The sequence below is a fragment of the Saccoglossus kowalevskii genome, chromosome 7 (assembly GCF_978046115.1).
Source record: "Saccoglossus kowalevskii chromosome 7, keSacKowa6.1, whole genome shotgun sequence".
NCBI lineage: Eukaryota > Metazoa > Hemichordata > Enteropneusta > Harrimaniidae > Saccoglossus > Saccoglossus kowalevskii.
The window spans coordinates 13,257,729-13,276,336 of NC_140647.1; the positions used below are offsets into that span (position 1 = coordinate 13,257,729).

General features: G+C 36.4%; 1 protein-coding gene across 1 annotated transcript in view; it reads left to right on the plus strand.

Annotated features, from left to right (window-relative positions):
• Nucleotides 1-11,335, plus strand: part of LOC102801021 (uncharacterized) — a 47,155-nt gene extending 35,820 nt beyond the window's left edge. Inside the window, exons 74-94 of the mRNA XM_085501119.1 lie at nt 396-446; nt 542-747; nt 1,163-1,294; nt 1,497-2,052; nt 2,150-2,466; nt 2,710-2,857; nt 3,111-3,194; nt 4,255-4,425; nt 4,749-5,092; nt 5,187-5,340; nt 5,603-5,770; nt 6,027-6,053; nt 6,281-6,448; nt 6,650-6,951; nt 7,277-7,424; nt 7,515-7,691; nt 7,819-8,022; nt 8,163-8,243; nt 8,822-8,961; nt 9,639-9,687; nt 10,895-11,335. Of these exons, the coding sequence (XP_085357245.1) occupies nt 396-446; nt 542-747; nt 1,163-1,294; nt 1,497-2,052; nt 2,150-2,466; nt 2,710-2,857; nt 3,111-3,194; nt 4,255-4,425; nt 4,749-5,092; nt 5,187-5,340; nt 5,603-5,770; nt 6,027-6,053; nt 6,281-6,448; nt 6,650-6,951; nt 7,277-7,424; nt 7,515-7,691; nt 7,819-8,022; nt 8,163-8,243; nt 8,822-8,961; nt 9,639-9,687; nt 10,895-11,259 (3,992 nt within the window). The 3' untranslated portion in view covers nt 11,260-11,335. The remainder of the gene's footprint in view (nt 1-395; nt 447-541; nt 748-1,162; nt 1,295-1,496; nt 2,053-2,149; nt 2,467-2,709; nt 2,858-3,110; nt 3,195-4,254; nt 4,426-4,748; nt 5,093-5,186; nt 5,341-5,602; nt 5,771-6,026; nt 6,054-6,280; nt 6,449-6,649; nt 6,952-7,276; nt 7,425-7,514; nt 7,692-7,818; nt 8,023-8,162; nt 8,244-8,821; nt 8,962-9,638; nt 9,688-10,894) is intronic.
• The last annotated feature ends 7,273 nt before the right edge of the window (nt 11,336-18,608 follow it).

An 18,608-nucleotide genomic window follows, 5' to 3' on the forward strand; every position in this document is an offset into this window, starting at 1 on the left:
CCAACCAACAAAAACATCCCAATAGTCATTCTGCTGCGTTGAAATATGCTCGTTGTAATAAACAATCACTTCAATAAAACTACCCCACAAATACATTACCATAGCAACAATATAATTTGATGTTCCCACCAGAATGAATTTCCAGAATGTTGAAAATCTAACCTATAATTTGTGCCGTCCGAGGATGAGTTTATTATGAATACTTCCCCGTACTGCATTCTTGGTTTGTGACTGAATTAGTATTAGCAGTGGTGAAGATTAAGCTCAGATAACAAAACAAGTGTTTTTTATGTCTATTGAGCATGAAACTTTGTATTTTATCAACACAGACTACTTAATACATGTATTCAAATGAACGAATCTTAATTACAATAGTGCATTTTTTTCATTCCTAGTGACAACGACTACAGTATCAACTACAACCTCTATTCAAACTACCACAAGTTGTAAGTATACCAATTCATAATAATATGTGTTCTTTTTTCACTGTGTATCATTGATGATAGAACATTAATAATTATAAACTGTTTTTTAATTCCAGCTTGTATTGAAGAATGCAGCTGTATAGTTGATTGTTATCATAAGTTAGCAGGCGCACGAGTTGTCTCTCCATGCGAAAGTAAAGAAGAATGTCAATCGTGCATGTGTCCAGAAGGAAGTATTAGAGATGATATTTGGGGTTCTTCACAATGTTTGCAGCTACCGTCAAAATGCCCAGGTTGTATTTACAATGAAATTGAGTACCAGGTAAAACACATTTCTTGATCCCAATGGTTTATTTACATTGAATGAATTGTAACGCTAATGAGAATACAACCAACTAATATTCATTAATTGTACTAGTTCAATTTGTACATTAATTACATGAATAGTACAGCTGTAATTGATATATATTAGTTAAAAGTTTGTCTATTACTCATACATAATGTGTTTGCCCAAGTTGATATACACTAACTAACTAATTCATTCATTCATTCATCACACATAAGACTAAGCTCTAGTTGTTATCCATAAACTCAGCTCAGCCACAGTTGATAGGAATAAGGTCAGCATATGTATTCATCACACATAAGACGTTAACTTATGTTCATATTAAGTAGTTCAGCATGTTTATGCATCATAAATATTTATATTTCCTTTCATTTTTATACACAATCAACAGATGGGAGAAACTGCATGGGAGGGCAGCTGTCAATCATGTACTTGTGAATTGATGGTTGATAACAATGGCAACACATATCATGGAATGAACTGTCGAGTTGGGTGTAATTTGACTGAAGCATATTGTGCGAAGGTTCGTTTAATCATTGGTTTGGATAATTATAACATTTACGCAACACTTCTGAAATAACTTTAATATGAGCAATAATTCATTTTTTTACTTAGTAATGGGCAAGAATTCATTCTCAATGGGTGTAGGATGGTTTTCAATGATTCTGAAAAAAGAAAAGTTAATTATAAAGGATAGTTATTAAAATTGTAGTTTTCATCTACAGCAAGGCCTGGTTTTGGACAACAGTGAAGGTGTCTGTTGTGAATGCAGAGCCATAAGCACAGCAAGTGTTACTACATCAGTTATCACAACAGAGGTTACAAGCTCTCCCGAAGGAACAACCACCGTCGAAACAACCGAGACATCTGCAGTTACTACTGTCACTACCCCAGCAACTACACAACCTTTAAGCCCAACCATGAAAACTACTTACGTTACATCATCAATCCCATCAACCACCTCACAGTCATCAACAACTGAATCGAGCAAGACAGCAGCGTCTAGTTCCATGCACAGTACCGTTGCACTCACAACAACTGCCTTTGCTACATCTGTAACGACAACAAAAGGATATTCGACTGAAGAAAGCACGACTTATGCATCACCAAGTGGTTCTCCATCCCTTTCAGTTAGCCCTGCAGGAACCACAACTCAGAATGTATCAACTATTCCATACGTTTCATCTACGTTGTCATCGATGAGCTCTACCCCACACGTGTCGGCAACACTACCCAAAACCACACCCGTTTCTACAACCAGTGTAATCACCACTGCAACACGTATGTATACTAAACAACTGTGATAGATATGCACATTGTAAATACAAAATCTGTGTATAATCAAGATAAGTAAATTCTGTTTTGTTACTCTTTGTAGGAGCATGTAGGTTTGATGAAGCCATGGAGTTGATTTCATTGCCGAAACACGTATATAGAACGTCATCTTCGACTGATGAGATAAAGAATTCATGGACACCCTTGGAATATGATTATGCACATCCTTGGATAGAGTACGAACTAGAAAATCCCAGTGACGTGATCAAAATTTCCACAAAGGGATACATTGGCGAGGAAGACGAGTATGTAACATATTATACTGTAGATGTATCAGAAGATGGGACTGATTTTATCAGACTTGAAAATCCAAAACAATCTTCTAACCCGATCTTCCCAGATGATGTTAATCCTGCAGAGGTATGTATTGTCAATGTGTTTCATTCAGTGTGTATGTGTCATGTTTTTAGATACCTGTTATAGTATGTACATTATTGGTCACCGCACAGTAGTTTAAACTTCGTTTTCAGATGCCCAATTTTATTATAATTTCGACTTAAATCTCTATAATATTTGATAAAAGTGTACATGTAACTATTGCAAAGTGTGAAATTACGTTAGCCAGCTGATTTGATTTGATTTGTTTTGTATCGTGAACACTAGGTATTTGTGGGTAATGAAGAACCAAATGTCATTGCTACCAATGAATTGCCTCCAGTCCCAGGCGTGGCAGTGCGGTTTGTGAGGATTTCACCAATAGCATACAATAGCAAACCAACGTTGTTGGATGTTGAATTAGAAGGATGTGAAGGTATTACAAGCACTTTGTTTTTCTTTCAGAATCTTACATATAGTGGTTTCAGCAGATACTCATTAATTTTAATTATAGTGACCAATAATTGTCAAATCATTTCAGTACAAATAAATATTTTTACAGATCGGTAGTTCATTTTTCAGTTTCTGTTTGATAGCATGGTTTATATTGTGAAATATTAAATTACAAGCTTGATGTTAGTAAATTGTATCACGATTAATTGATACGAGCTGAATTGACATCTTTACAGAATTCAGTGTTACAACTGAAGAATCAACTACTGTTGTGATCACTGAGGAATCAACAACTACTCAATATTCAACCATAACAACAGGTAACTATCATAGGATTTAAACAAGCTGACACATTATTGCATATTATTCAGCTGTAGATAAATAAGTGAGAGTCAAACACGAAACGTCTATATATACGACTGTCCTTCGTACATGAACGTATTAGGATATAATGTGATAATAAGTATTTGAGTTTGGTTTCTGCAAATAAAATATCATATTTGTATTAATTCTTGCATTATCCACGGTTGTGTTCACGAGTCATCCGTCACGAAATGTCATGTGTTTTCTGTTACAATTTACTAGCTGTTTTCATGGCTTTTTTACTTGTCTAATGATTATACTATTGAATTAAAAATACAGCCACTATGTACTAGTAGACTCCAACTGCGTAATGTTTCGTTTTAGTTGAGCTGCTGCCACGCTCAAAAGAGATCAGGCCTAATCATTCTAGATAAATGATGGGGCATTATGACATCTAACTTAGAGATCACATGTTATATATAAAATGTAGATAAACAAGATAACACCCATACTAATGAACGGCTACATAACATATGTAACACTATAGAATATGAAGAACATTCAAACATTTACAAAGATGGCATGCAAAAAAGCGCATGTTTTCATCATTTATATGCACGGTGAATTAGTCAACTGTTGAGTCACCTTTAATATACAAGGAGGGGAACCATAGCATACTTATTCTGGCAATGTCCATTATTTTAAATGCTGCATGAAGGAATTCACTTCTTCCGTTGATGCTCCAATTCATGGTCAATATGGTAATATGACTTGACAAAAAGGAATTCCCTGTTTAATAATGCGAAAATAGTAGAACCATTCGCCATAAGTAAATAAATCAAAATAAAATATTATAATATAATAATATAACACGTTTGAAACATATGGAATATGTCAAACGGTTAACAGTGATGTTTTGTTTTATTCGTAACAGTGATTCCAATTTATTTGCTTATTTTATAAACTAACGATTATTAAATATTTATTAATACCCAGAGAATAATAATATTAGTAACTTTTATAATTTCACATTTATTTAATTAGTTAAATACAACATGCGTTTTTGTTTTATTATAGAGGTAACTCGTCCTCAGTCGACAGTTTCTACAGTGTCCACTACCACCGTTGTACCTACCACTAATACGGAGCCCGTCACAATAGTGAAGACAACTAGCCAAACAACAACTGAGGGAGAATTGACAACTACAATTGTAGAAACTACAAGTGAAGAAATGTCGCCAACACCAGGCAGGTTCAACAAAATAATAACTTCATAAGTTTATAAATTTCTACATTTGCCACAGCCCTCCCCGTGAGGGAAATTCTGGGTGTCCGTAAAATTGTCTGAACTTGTAAAAAAACTTTCTGATTTGACTAGCATTCGGGTATTATTACGGAATGTAATTTCCCAGGATGTTATTTTTTCACAATTCCACTTCGTTCTTGGTTATTTGAAAATGATGATTGTTGTTGTTGTAGTTTTGTTAAAATTTCATTTTTATAGTGATATTTATGACATAGAAATGATAGAATGTTCAGAATATATTGACATATTTGTCATGATTTTGTAGGTGCTTGTGAATCAGATATGTCAGCTGAGTACGCTCCTTTGCTTGAGATAGAAAGTCACGATTCGTCTTCTGGTCACCGTAGTGTGGAAGACAATGTTATAACATGGACTGATAGTGATCCAGAAAAAGATAAACAGTGGATTAAATTGAAATATCCGAGACCTAGTCAAGTAATGCAAGTCGCGACAACAGGTTACGACGGCGATTTTATTGAATCGTATACTGTTGATGTTTCAACGGATGACAAAAATTACTATAGATTGAATAACGGGGAAGAACGCGGACCAGAACCAGAATCATCTCCTTTCAAAAAACTGTTAAATAAAGACCCACTACCAGAACAGGTAAGATCGGCACATTATGGTGTTCTGTTAATCACGAAATATTATTATGGCATTCATACATATAAGTAAATTCATGATGTAATTGTTTGTATAGATATTCCGAGGTAATGAGGACTCTATCAATGAAAAGACGAATGACATCTTCTTACCAGAAGAAATGTCTTGGAGTATACAGTACATTGTAATTACTCCACGTTTTTATGAAGGGTCAATATCCATGGTAATCAGTACAAAGGGATGCTCTCCAGGTAAATTATTTTCATCTTCATATTACAGATTTGTTTAACTATTTAATAGGAACTTGTTAATTGAACATGAACTTGCTAATTGTAATATATATTTATCCATTTCACGTTCGTTGTTGTCTACTTATTCTAAGAGTAATGACATCATAGCCTCGCCTCGATGAGATTTCGCAATGAGCCATATATAAGTATCACACATGTTTCCATTATTATTGAATGTATTAACCCATTGTTCCACGCGGTAATTATGACCATTTGTTTTCAGAGGTAACAACTACTATTCTATCAACTACCACCACATATACAACTCCAGAGTCAACGACCAGTGAGACAACAACCGTTAATACTACAGTGTCACCAACTGGCCCAACCACAACTATATCAACAAGCACAACTGAGAAAAAAACCGGAGAGACCAGTACAATATACACTAGTGAGTTTAATTGTGTTTAGTCTGGATTTTGCATCTGATGTTACCAATAATCTGTCATAATAATAACATTTATCCGTCTGTATATAGAGTAGCATATTTCAGAATTGTTTTGCTGACATTTAAATTGAGTTATAGTTAGTGATTGGTCTAACGCAGTCCAATGAGGGCCCAACTATAATATTATAATAACTACGATATACCATTTTTTAAAACTTTGACGCTCTTCTTTAACAATGATATTTTATTTCTCTATTAGCTACCAAAACAACTACTTCATCGCCGGGTAAGTCAGAACTACTGATGTAAATACAAAGTATTGTATTACAATGTATTCTTTAATAGCAGGATATTTTCCCGAATTTTGAATGTATTTACCGTTTTTAAGTAATTTCAATGGTGTGGGCACGTCATATATATAACGCACAGCATTGACCATTCATAAATACCTCGATATACTATTTTAGTGTTTTGATTGGGATTACCATAATAATATTTTTACCTGTATATTAGTAACAACAACTATTGCTGAGACAACGTCAACAGTGATATCCACACCATATGTTATAACAACAAATGAGACAACTTTATCGGAGTCTACGAGTCCAGAGGGAACGACCACTATAGTTTCTACCACTGGAAGTATGGCTCCTTCACCTTCATCTGAAATTCCCATCAGCCGTAAGATTTATACCATGACTTGTTTTTCTATAAAAAAATATCTAATATGTTTTAATGCTACACTAGTTATGATGATCATGTAGTGTCTAGCTACATGGATGGAATATGAAGTATTATACTTTAGTAATTATAGCAATTTTGTAAAAAAAAACATATATGTAATGTTATATGTAATTATAATAATAGCTTATTAATTATCAGATCTTTGCATAAATGAAGCTGGAATGGAAGAGATTGTCGAACTTGGCGTAACACAGCCTTTTACTGATGAACTTGACGATCAGGAAACCCCGTCGATTGTATTCGAGTTGAAAGAAAACAGTAATGTGGTAGAAGTGACAACCTCGGGACTTTCAGATGTTGGAGGAGATGAGTATGTGACATATTATGCAGTTGAACTATCAACTGATGGTTTTAATTTTATGAGAGTTAGAAACCCAAAGAAAATAAGACCTGGGATTGATGCATTGATACCGGCTAATTGGGGCATAGTGGATGACGAGGTATGTACCTTGAACAGTCGTATAATTATATGCTTGATTTTACCCATAACATGACACGTGCAGATGAACAATTTTTTTTGTAACAATATAATAAATACATTCAACATGAAATGCATTACAATGATACAACACATCGCCAAAAACATGTGTTCTAATTCTATCTGTGATATTCGTGTTCTGTCAATAGACATTATCATAGCTGTGTGCAGATATAACGAGGTATTAAGATTAAATCATTTTATTAGACATGTAACAAATAGTCGACGAGCAATCAACCCTAGCCATCGTAAACTATAATTCTATGTATATATTCGCTTTTCTCTAGATATTTAAGGGTAATCAAAATGGACAAGATGTAGTTACAAACTACCTACCTGACCTACAAGGATTCCCAGTGAAATTCATTAAATTAATACCCGTTGAATTTGAATACAAGCCGACATTATTGAACGTTGTCTTTAAAGGATGTCAAGGTGAGAGGCATGTTCCATAATTGAATTTAACAAATAACTGTTTTATTACATTTGTGTTGGTAACATACTCGATGTACATTTGTTTTGTAGCTGCAGCTCCGCCTCAGTCAACAGTTACAAGTAGTACAGTGTCCACTACCACCTTTGTACCAACTACTAGTTGGGAACCTACGTCAACAGTGAAGACAACTAGCCAAACAACAACTGAAGGGGCAATAACAACTACAATTGTGGAAACTACAAGTGAAGAAATATCGCCAACACCTGGTGCGTTTACTGAAATAACAAATGACAGACACCAGTTCGGCTAGATGGAATGCATTGTCTTATGGTTATGTTATGTGTCTATAAATTATGTCAATAAATACCATGATGCTTAATATTTCATTTCCAGAAGTAACAACCACTGTTTCATCAACCAACACTATTATAAGCAGTATGACTGGGTCCACCGTGAGCGAGTCAACAACTGTCAAGTCAACTAGCACACCTTCTGGACCAACCACAAGTGAAACAACAACCGTGAAGACAACAACTACCCCAGAGACCAATACTACTGTTGTGTACACTACTACACGACCAAGTCCGTCGACTTTAGGTAAACAGTTCTGCCGTGCGTTTCTGCTTTTGCTCACTTTATAGAATTGTTTTTGTTTTAAAAGTATTAATGTGGACGCTATACTAGCTTATTATTCGTTGTGTAGTTTATATTAACTTATATTTTCAATACGAATACAGTGACAACAGTTCCGAAAGATTCAAACAGTCAGTACACGCCAACTCAAAAGACCCCATCACAAATAAGTACAACTGCCACAGGTAAGATTTGTTGATAGTTACTCGCAATGTAAAAACCTAAATAATTATTGATTGTCATTCAGTGATCTTAATGCATTAATATTAACGCCAATGTATTCAACGTTCATTTGGACGATTTACTATTATATTCATTTCGGCAAGCCATTTCCGATGTGACAGTCAACGCGAGCACATCTACGTTCTTGAGAAAAAAAAATAAACTAACGATGAGACTCTGGTCTATTTCCTATTATTCTGCAATCTGAACTTGAATTTGCTTTGGTATTGTTTTATAATCGTAGTAGTGACATGTATATCTTCCTAGTTACTGTACTTTGTAATCATAGTTGAAATTACTAAAGATTTTGGTATATTCTTGGGCGTTCCTTGGTTCGTGTATGGAGCTTTCTAGCTCCATGGTGACACCAACATGCAGTGTCTTAACGTGGTAATCAAACTCTATTGCATCATTGGTAGATGTGTTTATTTTTTCACGGTCTACTGCGTCCACGTACATGTCTGAATATATGTATAAGATTCAATCATATTAAATCTTATTATTTTTTTTCACAATGCTAATTATTTTTTTTTTCATTTAGGATGTTTCTACCAAAATGTTATGTATGATATCGGTGAAACTTTACCTCTGACGTCCGAAGACCCGTGTATTACTATAAACTGTACACATCATGGTGTCGAATACCATAGCATCAAAAACAGTTGCTCCTATACATGCCCAGTAAGTAGTGTGCAAAAGTATGGACTTTCAGTCTGTATCCCGCTTCGTCCCGCCGGTTTAATTTTGTAAATGCTGCCATCAACGGCAGACTGGAGATACTTATGAAGTAGGGCGGAAATGGTCCGTCTATATCTTTTTTGTTAACTGGCAATCAATCAATCATTCACATCATAGAAATATTAAACAACACTGTTTACAATCTATAACGCTAAGATATATTAATGGTAACTTCCAGGGAAAAATGAAACTCGCAGATCAATGAGTTGTTATACACTCAAACAGATATTTATTTGATGACGGGGTTTTTCTGAAGTAGAAGCGCCATTTTTATTCAGTTGAGGGACTGCATGCGTGAACTAATGTTGACATACAATTCAACAGATTGACCAGTCTTAGCTGAATCTGAATCTATTAAACTAATGGTTAACATCGCGACTCACAAGCTCACGTAATGCACTTAATGTAAATAAACGTACATAACGTGTATATAATACACTTCCGTAATATAATGCAACAACGCACTGGTGACCAGAGCGAATTACTCTTGGTGGTGGTAATAACTTCGCCGCAAGCTATGGCGGAGTCACAGTGGTGCGGCGGCAAGGGACTTGAATCGGGTTTACTGTATTATAGTTATGATATAAACATTGAATTATATTCTTTGTTTTAATCGACAGGAAGGCGAATATCTTAAGCACGATGATGGGGTATGCTGTCCACGATGTGGTAAGTCCAAATAATCCACACATTCTTCATGTTCGTGTGTGAGATGGGCTGTATGTGTTCAGAAGCAGTGTTCGTTTAGACATTGTTTGATTCGAGGATATGTAGTGTTGGGAGTTTTCTAACAAACCGCAGTGTTGTTGTATAAATGTAGCTGTACCAGTACCAATCAATATGTACTGAATTATCAACGCCTAGCCTGTAACCTATGTTATTGTGGGGGAGGGGGATAGCTGTTAAAAACGGCATTTGACGATTTAACGTTTTTATAGGGAATAAAATGAAAGTTCCATTTACAGTAAAAATAGGTTTTTACACTTTACAGATAGAGCAAATTACATTTTACATTTTTATAATATTGTTAATAATTTGTGTTAAAGAATCACAATTGAAAATTGCGTACGAATTACGACATTTAATTTGGAAAATGCTTTATTCGCTTACAAAAAATAATATCCTTGTACAAATTACGGACGAATACAATAGTTGATTACATTTTACGCCTTGCCCATGCCTACGAATTTATGTTTTTTATTTATTTAAATTACAATATCACGAAAATAAAATCAATTAATTACAGCTTACAAAAACACCCCTTGCCGACCCTCATTGATCTCTCAACCCGATCGATGGAAACATAGAAAATAATCTCGGAGCATTTATATCAGTGACGTATTCGAAATTTGCATAAAGGAACGCACCACACGAGCACACCCCACCGATGGCGTGATACAAATTCCGAGCCCTCGTTTCTTACTCGATCGGACCTTAAGAAAGGCCTAATAGCTTGTTTAAGCAATTATAAAAGCTATAAAAACTGACTAGCAAATTTATGTCCGAAGTCACATGACGAATATCTTCAGAAGGTATTAGAACTTGCAGTAACGGCCAGAAGGTGTAATCAGCGGCAGTGTCCCGCAGCTTTGACGGAAATCGTTGATAACCGACATTTCTCTGTATATAAATCAGTGAAGTTCTACAAGAACACGATAAAGTTCTGAGCGTCGGTTATCCTGACCATCGTGTGCCTGTACATTGAACTCGGACTGAGATTGAAACGCAGACTACAAGCCGCATGGGGGACAATGAAGCCAAAACGGCGTTCCGAATGTTATGTTTAAGAGTGTTGTCATGCGCAATCACTGTACAAACGTGAGACCGTACGTACGATGCACATCTAATTTTGTTTGTTTATATTTTGACCTGACAGAGCCCAGTAGTTCTGAAAACTGTCGACACAGTACAGAAGAAGTAGAAATTCAAGTGGATGGTTGTGTGACTGTTAAGCCAGTGATGGTACCCAAGACGTATTGTGCAGGACGATGTATATCCAATGCTACTGTTATGTTTACTGGAGACTACATACAAGCCGACTGTAAATGTTGTAAGCCAATAGAAATGAGAAAAGCGGAGATGGAACTTGTGTGTCAAAATGGAGATGGAACCGAATTTCAACAATCATATGAATACGTTGTTATCGAGAAATGTGAATGCGAAGCGTGTTCGTACAATCCGTTCTCGCCACAAGTTGCTGATGAGTTAGACCTAGCAGTTATCCCAGATGAAGTTCAATAAAACTATCAACACTTGATCTAACTTGTAAATTAGTAATATATATAGATATTGTAATTAAACATATTTTCAGCATAAATATTGTTATCGTGTTTTTTGTTGTTTTATGTCTCAGTTCCATAGGATACAGTGTGTATTATTTTAAATATGCTGTGTGTGTAAAACGCACGACGTCGAAACACTGATATTATTTTGGAGTACATCGTTGAGTAAAAACGTAGATATATCAGCATATACAATCGATATTCTACTGGACTCGATCAACATGGTCTTATTATTTGCTCCATGTTTAACATGGGAAATTATATGAAACTTTAAAAAAATGAATCGATGAGCGACATTTATATCATTGAGCTACTACAGCAAATGTAATTTAAAGATTCATATGTGGGTTGTTTTTGACCAAAAAAATGCATTAACGAAATACGAATATTTGTTACATATCAATGAAAAAAAAAGTATAACTGTACGGGCATGTGCCGCCAGACTGGATATATTTTCACATCAGTTGGTATATAAGTGCTATCAATACTGACATGTTTATGGTCTAGATTTGAAGTGGGTTTGATTTTTTTTCAAATGTGAAAGATACGGGAAATGGTCAAATAATCTTGAGAAAAACGTCTGAAAACTGTTATTCGAGAACCATCTCTGGCTCTATGTTGTTTTCCAACAGATAGGGCCGCGCGTATTTTTAACTCTGATCTGTTCTATATATATATATGTGTATGTAATTTCTAAAAACAGTAGTCTTGTAGTGGGTGGGGTCGGGCATGATTGCGCCACACACCCTTGCACACTGTGCTTGAAATGGTACCCTTGGTTGGAGGGGTACCACTCCAATGGCTCCGATATATGATATGCAAGTACCTTGGATCTGTCAGATTATGTAGTTTCTTTAGCTGTCGAACAATAGAAGTATAGCAGAATAAGGCATTTCACTCTTATACGATGAACAAAGATTACACCAAGGACACTTGGACACGCCACTTTGTCTCATTCGCCGCTACAAATAATCCGTTCGAATATGTATGTTGTTCATAGAATAATTAAATATATATATATGATTTCTATAGAGTACAAAATGTTTGATTAACCTGTGCCCAAACGAGTATAATGCATTCTTAACTCAAAGGTTTTGTATTTATTACATTTCGTATGAAGACCCATTACACCATGATCCAGATTATGAGCAATTATGGTTTGTTGATAAAAAAAATCAGTTTTATTAGAATTACTGTCAAGAATTACATGGGAAATACAATGTGTCATATAACCTTATGGTGAGAAAATGTGGGTAATAGCCTAACTTTGTTCTAGTCGCCGTAGTGTATTAAGTTACATTCAATCTACCACCTAATGACTAAATAAATACGCCTGTTAAGCTTGTACGGCATCCACACAATACGGAAACATTAAAAGTTTATCATTTGCACGGATTGTGCAAAGTTCACTCCAGCTTTGTTGTTGGTACTGTCGCCATGGTTCAAGTGGCATAGTTGCACAATAGTGGCATAATTGTAACTTTAGTTCAACGGGCTTAGTTGTCAGCTCTATATGCCCAATGGCCTGAACAGCAATGGACGCTGAAGCAACAGTGGAAACACAACGAACAACAGAATTAACAAGACAGCCATCTTTTGTGCCACATAGTCGCAGAATCTCAGTCCGTCCCGCTACGGACCAAGATACAATTGAGCACGAAACGACGCAGTATGCACGTCCAACGAACAGTGACGATGAATACCGCGAGATTCAAGGAGTGTGGCATGCCGGTGGTCCATATCGAATGGAGGGGCGAGTTAGGTTAAATGGCAATCAACTAAATCGTAAAACTTTGGGTAAATTATTTGGTCTTGATCCGAAAACTTTGTATCTAAAATGTTATTCCTGCAACACACTGGTTGGGCCGGTGGCAGGTGGTATATTTCCAACATCACGACTAGATCCTAGAAAAGAGTGGGTATGTGAAGGGGAGCCAGATAGACCGGTAAGTCACCTAAGCGTAAGGCAGTCGATATTTTTAACCAAATGAAGGCTGTGCATGACTACGCAAATACGCAAACACATATACAGCAGTGATTTTCGCCAACATTTCAGGCATCAACATTTGTAAATTGTGCGGAAACTATCCCTATGAAATATTGCTTCTCGTAGCAGTGTCATGGTACTTCTTACTGGATTGGTAGTTAAATATATCAATTTAGTAGAAATATATATTGGAGAATTTTCAATTATAAGAGACTTCGACGTCACAGAATAAACTACAGTAACTTAAGAAGTCACGCTAAATGTACACAATGTTTTATTTCAGTACACTGTTTCTTGACTAAGTAAAAATCATTTACCATTTTCAAGAACAAATTGTTATATGTTTTGTCGTATTTTTGTTTTCAGAAATACGAGGTGAAAGCCTACACTTCGGCAAAAACCGCCACTGTTGGGATTCTGGTCATTATTTTATTATTGACTTTCATCACACTTTTGATTCACATACTTTTGGCAAATGATGGCAACCAAGGAGCGACATTCTACTTCGCGATGGTGTTTCTCTCTTTGTGTATTGTCGTGAGTGTCGTCTTTGGATTCGTGCTCTTCGTTGTCGGATACATGGACGTAACGTATGGCCCGTATGATGAGGACAGTCTTCTTGGCGCTTGTAAATGTTGTGGAGTGAAACTGGCGCGGGGAAAGAATTCACGTTGGTACAACAATCTGATGTTTGTTCTTAGTATTGTATTGCTGACGCTAGCTTTACCAGCCATCATGTTGTATGGCAATCTCCCTGAATGATGAGATTCAAACATGGCTTTATTCTGATGAGCAAGGCATCTCGATTTCGACTAAGACAACCAAGTACACGTAATGACAGGCGGCTATGGGTGACCTATTTAGTAATACAATACTCCAGGAATAAATATCCATTCAGTCCACAGGTACATTACCGGTATTTGCCAATATACAGAGAACTACACTCTCGAACCCTGTTATTATTTACTTTTCAAATGAAGATTGAAGAACGCTTTTTATAACAGACTTCGTATGTTTCTGTCTTTTATTTGCATCATTTGGTGAGGGGTTACTTATTAGATCTTATGTTCGATCATCTTGAATGTCGAGATGTAATGTTCAACTTTCGTTATACATTTACAGTTTTTTTCGAAGAAAAATCAATATGAGTTTACACATAAACCTTTCTAAATTAGACATGCATACACTCCGATTATCTTTCCCGCTATAGTCACAAAATATATTTTTTCAGAGTGAACGTTACCTAGACGAGTTCATTCCTGATGAGCTTGCTTAGCCGTTGCGTGTATTGTTTAATGCATTCCATTTTAACATTTTCGAGGTAAAAGGTATAATTTTGTAATTTATCGGCGGTGCGTTGCACCACTCCTCAAAGAATATACCGGGGTGGGGGATGGGGGTGGTGGATGTTGGTCTTTTTGACATATTTCAATGGCCAGGGGGTACTTTTTGAAATTTTAATGAATCAAAAGAGTCGTAACTGTGCTGTGTTGATATAATGTGTGTAACGTAAAAATGTTAGGTTCATCTGATCGTGATTTTCAGTTTTCCACACATTATGTATTCATTGCGTTATTTCAATTCAAATAAAATATACTATGTAAATAAGTTTTTTTTGAAAATATGTTACAAGGATGCGTTTATGGGAAATTTGTTCTCCCGGACCGTGATTTTTACTGAAACTTGGTCACGGGAAGAGAACCACGGTTTGCACTAACAAGGTTTGCCAGAACGATATCCTCTCCCAAGCTTAAGTTTGCACTGATTCTGCGTGAATATTACTATGTCAGCTGCAGGTATTCTGGGCGCCATTGCTTTTTATATAAACACCGAGAAAAAAACTGTTGCACTATTGTGAATATCACCCAGTGCTTATCGGGAAAACAATCATAATAATATTACTTTACATTCAATGTAACCGATATTGATGACTACGCCGAGTGATCGTTTCGATCCGCCCGTGTGTTATCGGTAGTAAAATCTGAATCTACAATAACCGTTATGGTGAAAGGGTCGACTTCGTGCAACGCATTAACTTGAGTCTGTGTGTAAACTAGATTTCTCTCAGATAACCGTTAGTTGTCATTTTTGGCCTCGTCCTAGAATAGCTTATAGTTCCTTGTTTATTTTTTGTTAAATAATATGCTATGGGAGTGTATAAATGACGAAAGTCGAGTTACACTTCCATAAGATATTATTTTATTGAATAAATAAACAAGGAACTGTAAGCAAGGCTATCCTCGTCCGCGTGCCTGCGGGTGACCGATGTCGAACCATGTGACATAACGTTGTAAGATAGAACTCAAGTGTACAGTCAACTTTTCCACTAAACTTGAATAATTCAGTGTCCCTTGTTCTGTCGGTCTCGCGTCGACTTCATGGGGAAAGAAGTCAACCTCACTTAAACCGGGCAACAGTAACATGACAGCATAGATTCGTGTGGCGAGAGAAACAGTCCCCTAAACGACTGTGATATTGAAGGGAGGGACTGTGATATTGAAGGGAGGGACAATGATATTGAAGGGAGGGACAGTGATATTGAAGGGAGGGACAGTGATATTGAAGGGAGGGACAGTGATATTGAAGGGAGGGACAGTGATATTGAAGGGAGGGACGGTGATATTGAAGGGAGGGACAGTGATATTAAAGGGAGGGACAGTGATATTGAAGGGAGGGACAGTGATATTGAAGGGAGGGACAGTGATATTGAAGGGAGGGACAGTGATATTGAAGGGAGGGACAGTGATATTGAAGGGAGGGACAGTGATATTGAAGAAAATGTGTTATTCTCTATTCATTTAATTACTTTCAATACGATACACAATAGACCATTTTCCGTTCACTGCGAGAATCACGCGTTATGCGTGAAATCGAACGTAAAAACAGGACAAACAAAGGTCATAGCGTCGTAGTCGCGTCAAACATCGCGTGGGATTCGACAAACGCGAAAGTATTTTGGGGACATTTCCATGCTTAATAATGTGCTGTACACATTCGATGATAGGCAATTTCGATTAAGTAAGGGTATTCGGAAGCAATATTCCTCTGTCGAAGATCGGCCGGTCGATGTGAGTTACGAAATAAAGAAATTCTAGTTCAAAATCAAATCGTTCGATTTTTGCGGCAGACGTTCGACGCGCGTTTTTCATGCATCTCGCGAGATCTCGCAATTGTACGGAAAATCACCTATTATAATCAAACGTAGCAGATACATTACTGATATCAAACACTAGATCTAAAATGGCGCAATCAAATCAGTATTGTGATTTGTAACGCCGTCCGATGATATAGATGACAAAAATGTACATCATACCAACTCCAAAACCCCTCCAAGAATGGCGTCATTAAAATTCTAAACTTTAGACTTGTTTACATCAGAGATGCCTACCACAACGGTTTTGACAGCCAATCATTACAGATCGACCGGTTAAAGTGCAATGGTCTTCCATTTTGAGTCCTAGTTCGCTCCACCCAAACGTATTACTGAAGACAAGTCCCATGGAACTACTCTCGATAAGTTCGGCGACGCGACACGTTTTTACGAATTAAATAATTATTGTTTGTGTGATATTCAGAAAACATATATTACGAATAATTGTACATGGTATGTATACGTTTCGAGTGAAGTGCCGAAACACTTTTCCACCTCAAAACACCCCTACAAGACGTATGTCATATAAATCTTCGACGCATGCTCAGGATATATATCACTGACTTCCTGGGGATTGTCTATTTTTAGATTCCCAACGAGCGAGGGCAGTTGACCAGTCGATGGCGTGGGAATATGTCTGTTGTACTATAATTGGTATCACGTTGAACTGTGTAAAAAAATGAGATGCTGAATTGCTCGAGTTAATACGAACATCGAGTTACATAAATGAACCACGCCTTAATTGTAACTCGTAAACTAACAGAGCTTGGAATAACGTTCAGCAAAACAAAAAATCTAAATAAAAGAGTATGACATCATCAAGCCTCAATCATTGAAAGCTAGATACATGGATATTTTACTTTGCGGCTCATACTAAGGTCGTTGCGCCATCGCGAACATCCGGAATAATGGGGTATTTCAGGTCAATTATTGACACCCAATCATATACCAAATGCCTGTAACTTGTTAATAATTAATTTCACTTGGATGATTTTTCTGTCAGTATTTTTGGAGTTGAGATAACGAGCTTTTTTGTTGTTGAGATAATTCAATTTCTAAAATTTGTATCCATTTTCATGAGCTTCAAGCGACAACATTCCTCAAAGAGAGGGATCCTCGTTTATGTGATTAAGAGGTGGACAGTTTTTATAAACAACATATTGGACAAGATAACTTAACAAAGCCAACCAAATTACACATCCACAGTCTTAATCAGCTATCAATGAAGAGATAACCCCTGGCACAGGAATGTGTATGTTGTGGTTGCCATGACATAAATATCAACGTGCAGTCTATAAAACCCCCTCAGTGGTATCTACAGCATAGCGTATGACCGCAAACAAAAATGGAAGAGTATTCAATCACAAATAGAATCGGTGCAACGGGGATGAACTCTGTCAACACTAATCAAGTCGTCTCCTCTCCAGTTGTAGAAAGGGTTGATTTTGGCACGTTCCGACAAATACAAGGTGTGTGGAGCGGTGGAGGGCCTTATCGTATCGAGGGTAGAGTCACCCTCGAGGAACAACAGTTGACGCGAAAAACTCTGGGGAAATTGTTTGGTCTGGACCCTAGAACTGTGTATCTTAAATGCTACGCTGATAACATGATCATTGGGCCACTGCCTGGTGGAAAATTTCCACTCAGACGTCTGGATCCAACAAAAGAATGGAAGTGTGAAGGAGAACCAGGTAAATCGGTGAGTTGTGATTTTTTTTTTGGTACAGAAAAAAGGATATGACTGAGTGAGACAAGGTCGCCTTGGTTATGAAATGTCCATAGCCAGAACGATTTAGTATTTACAATAAGGCTCTTTACTTATTCAATATCCAATCACTTTGAACAATTCCTAAATGTACACATGCATGTGAATTATTAACAATGTCCGAAACCCAATGATAAATATCTACAAATTTTAGTCATCACGACTAGTCAAAAACTAATAACGTCGGTGTTGATATACATTCAACTATTTTATAATAAGGAGGCATCAAAATATTTAACATGTAATATACATGTACGACTATAGTAACGATTACTATTATTATGTTAAACTAGTAATCCCTCAAATTGTATTATGCCGTCTTGTCGGCGATTCATGATTATGTTAGATCATTGCAATAAAAAAAATGTTTATTTTTACAAAATGGTCATACTAGAGATACGACCA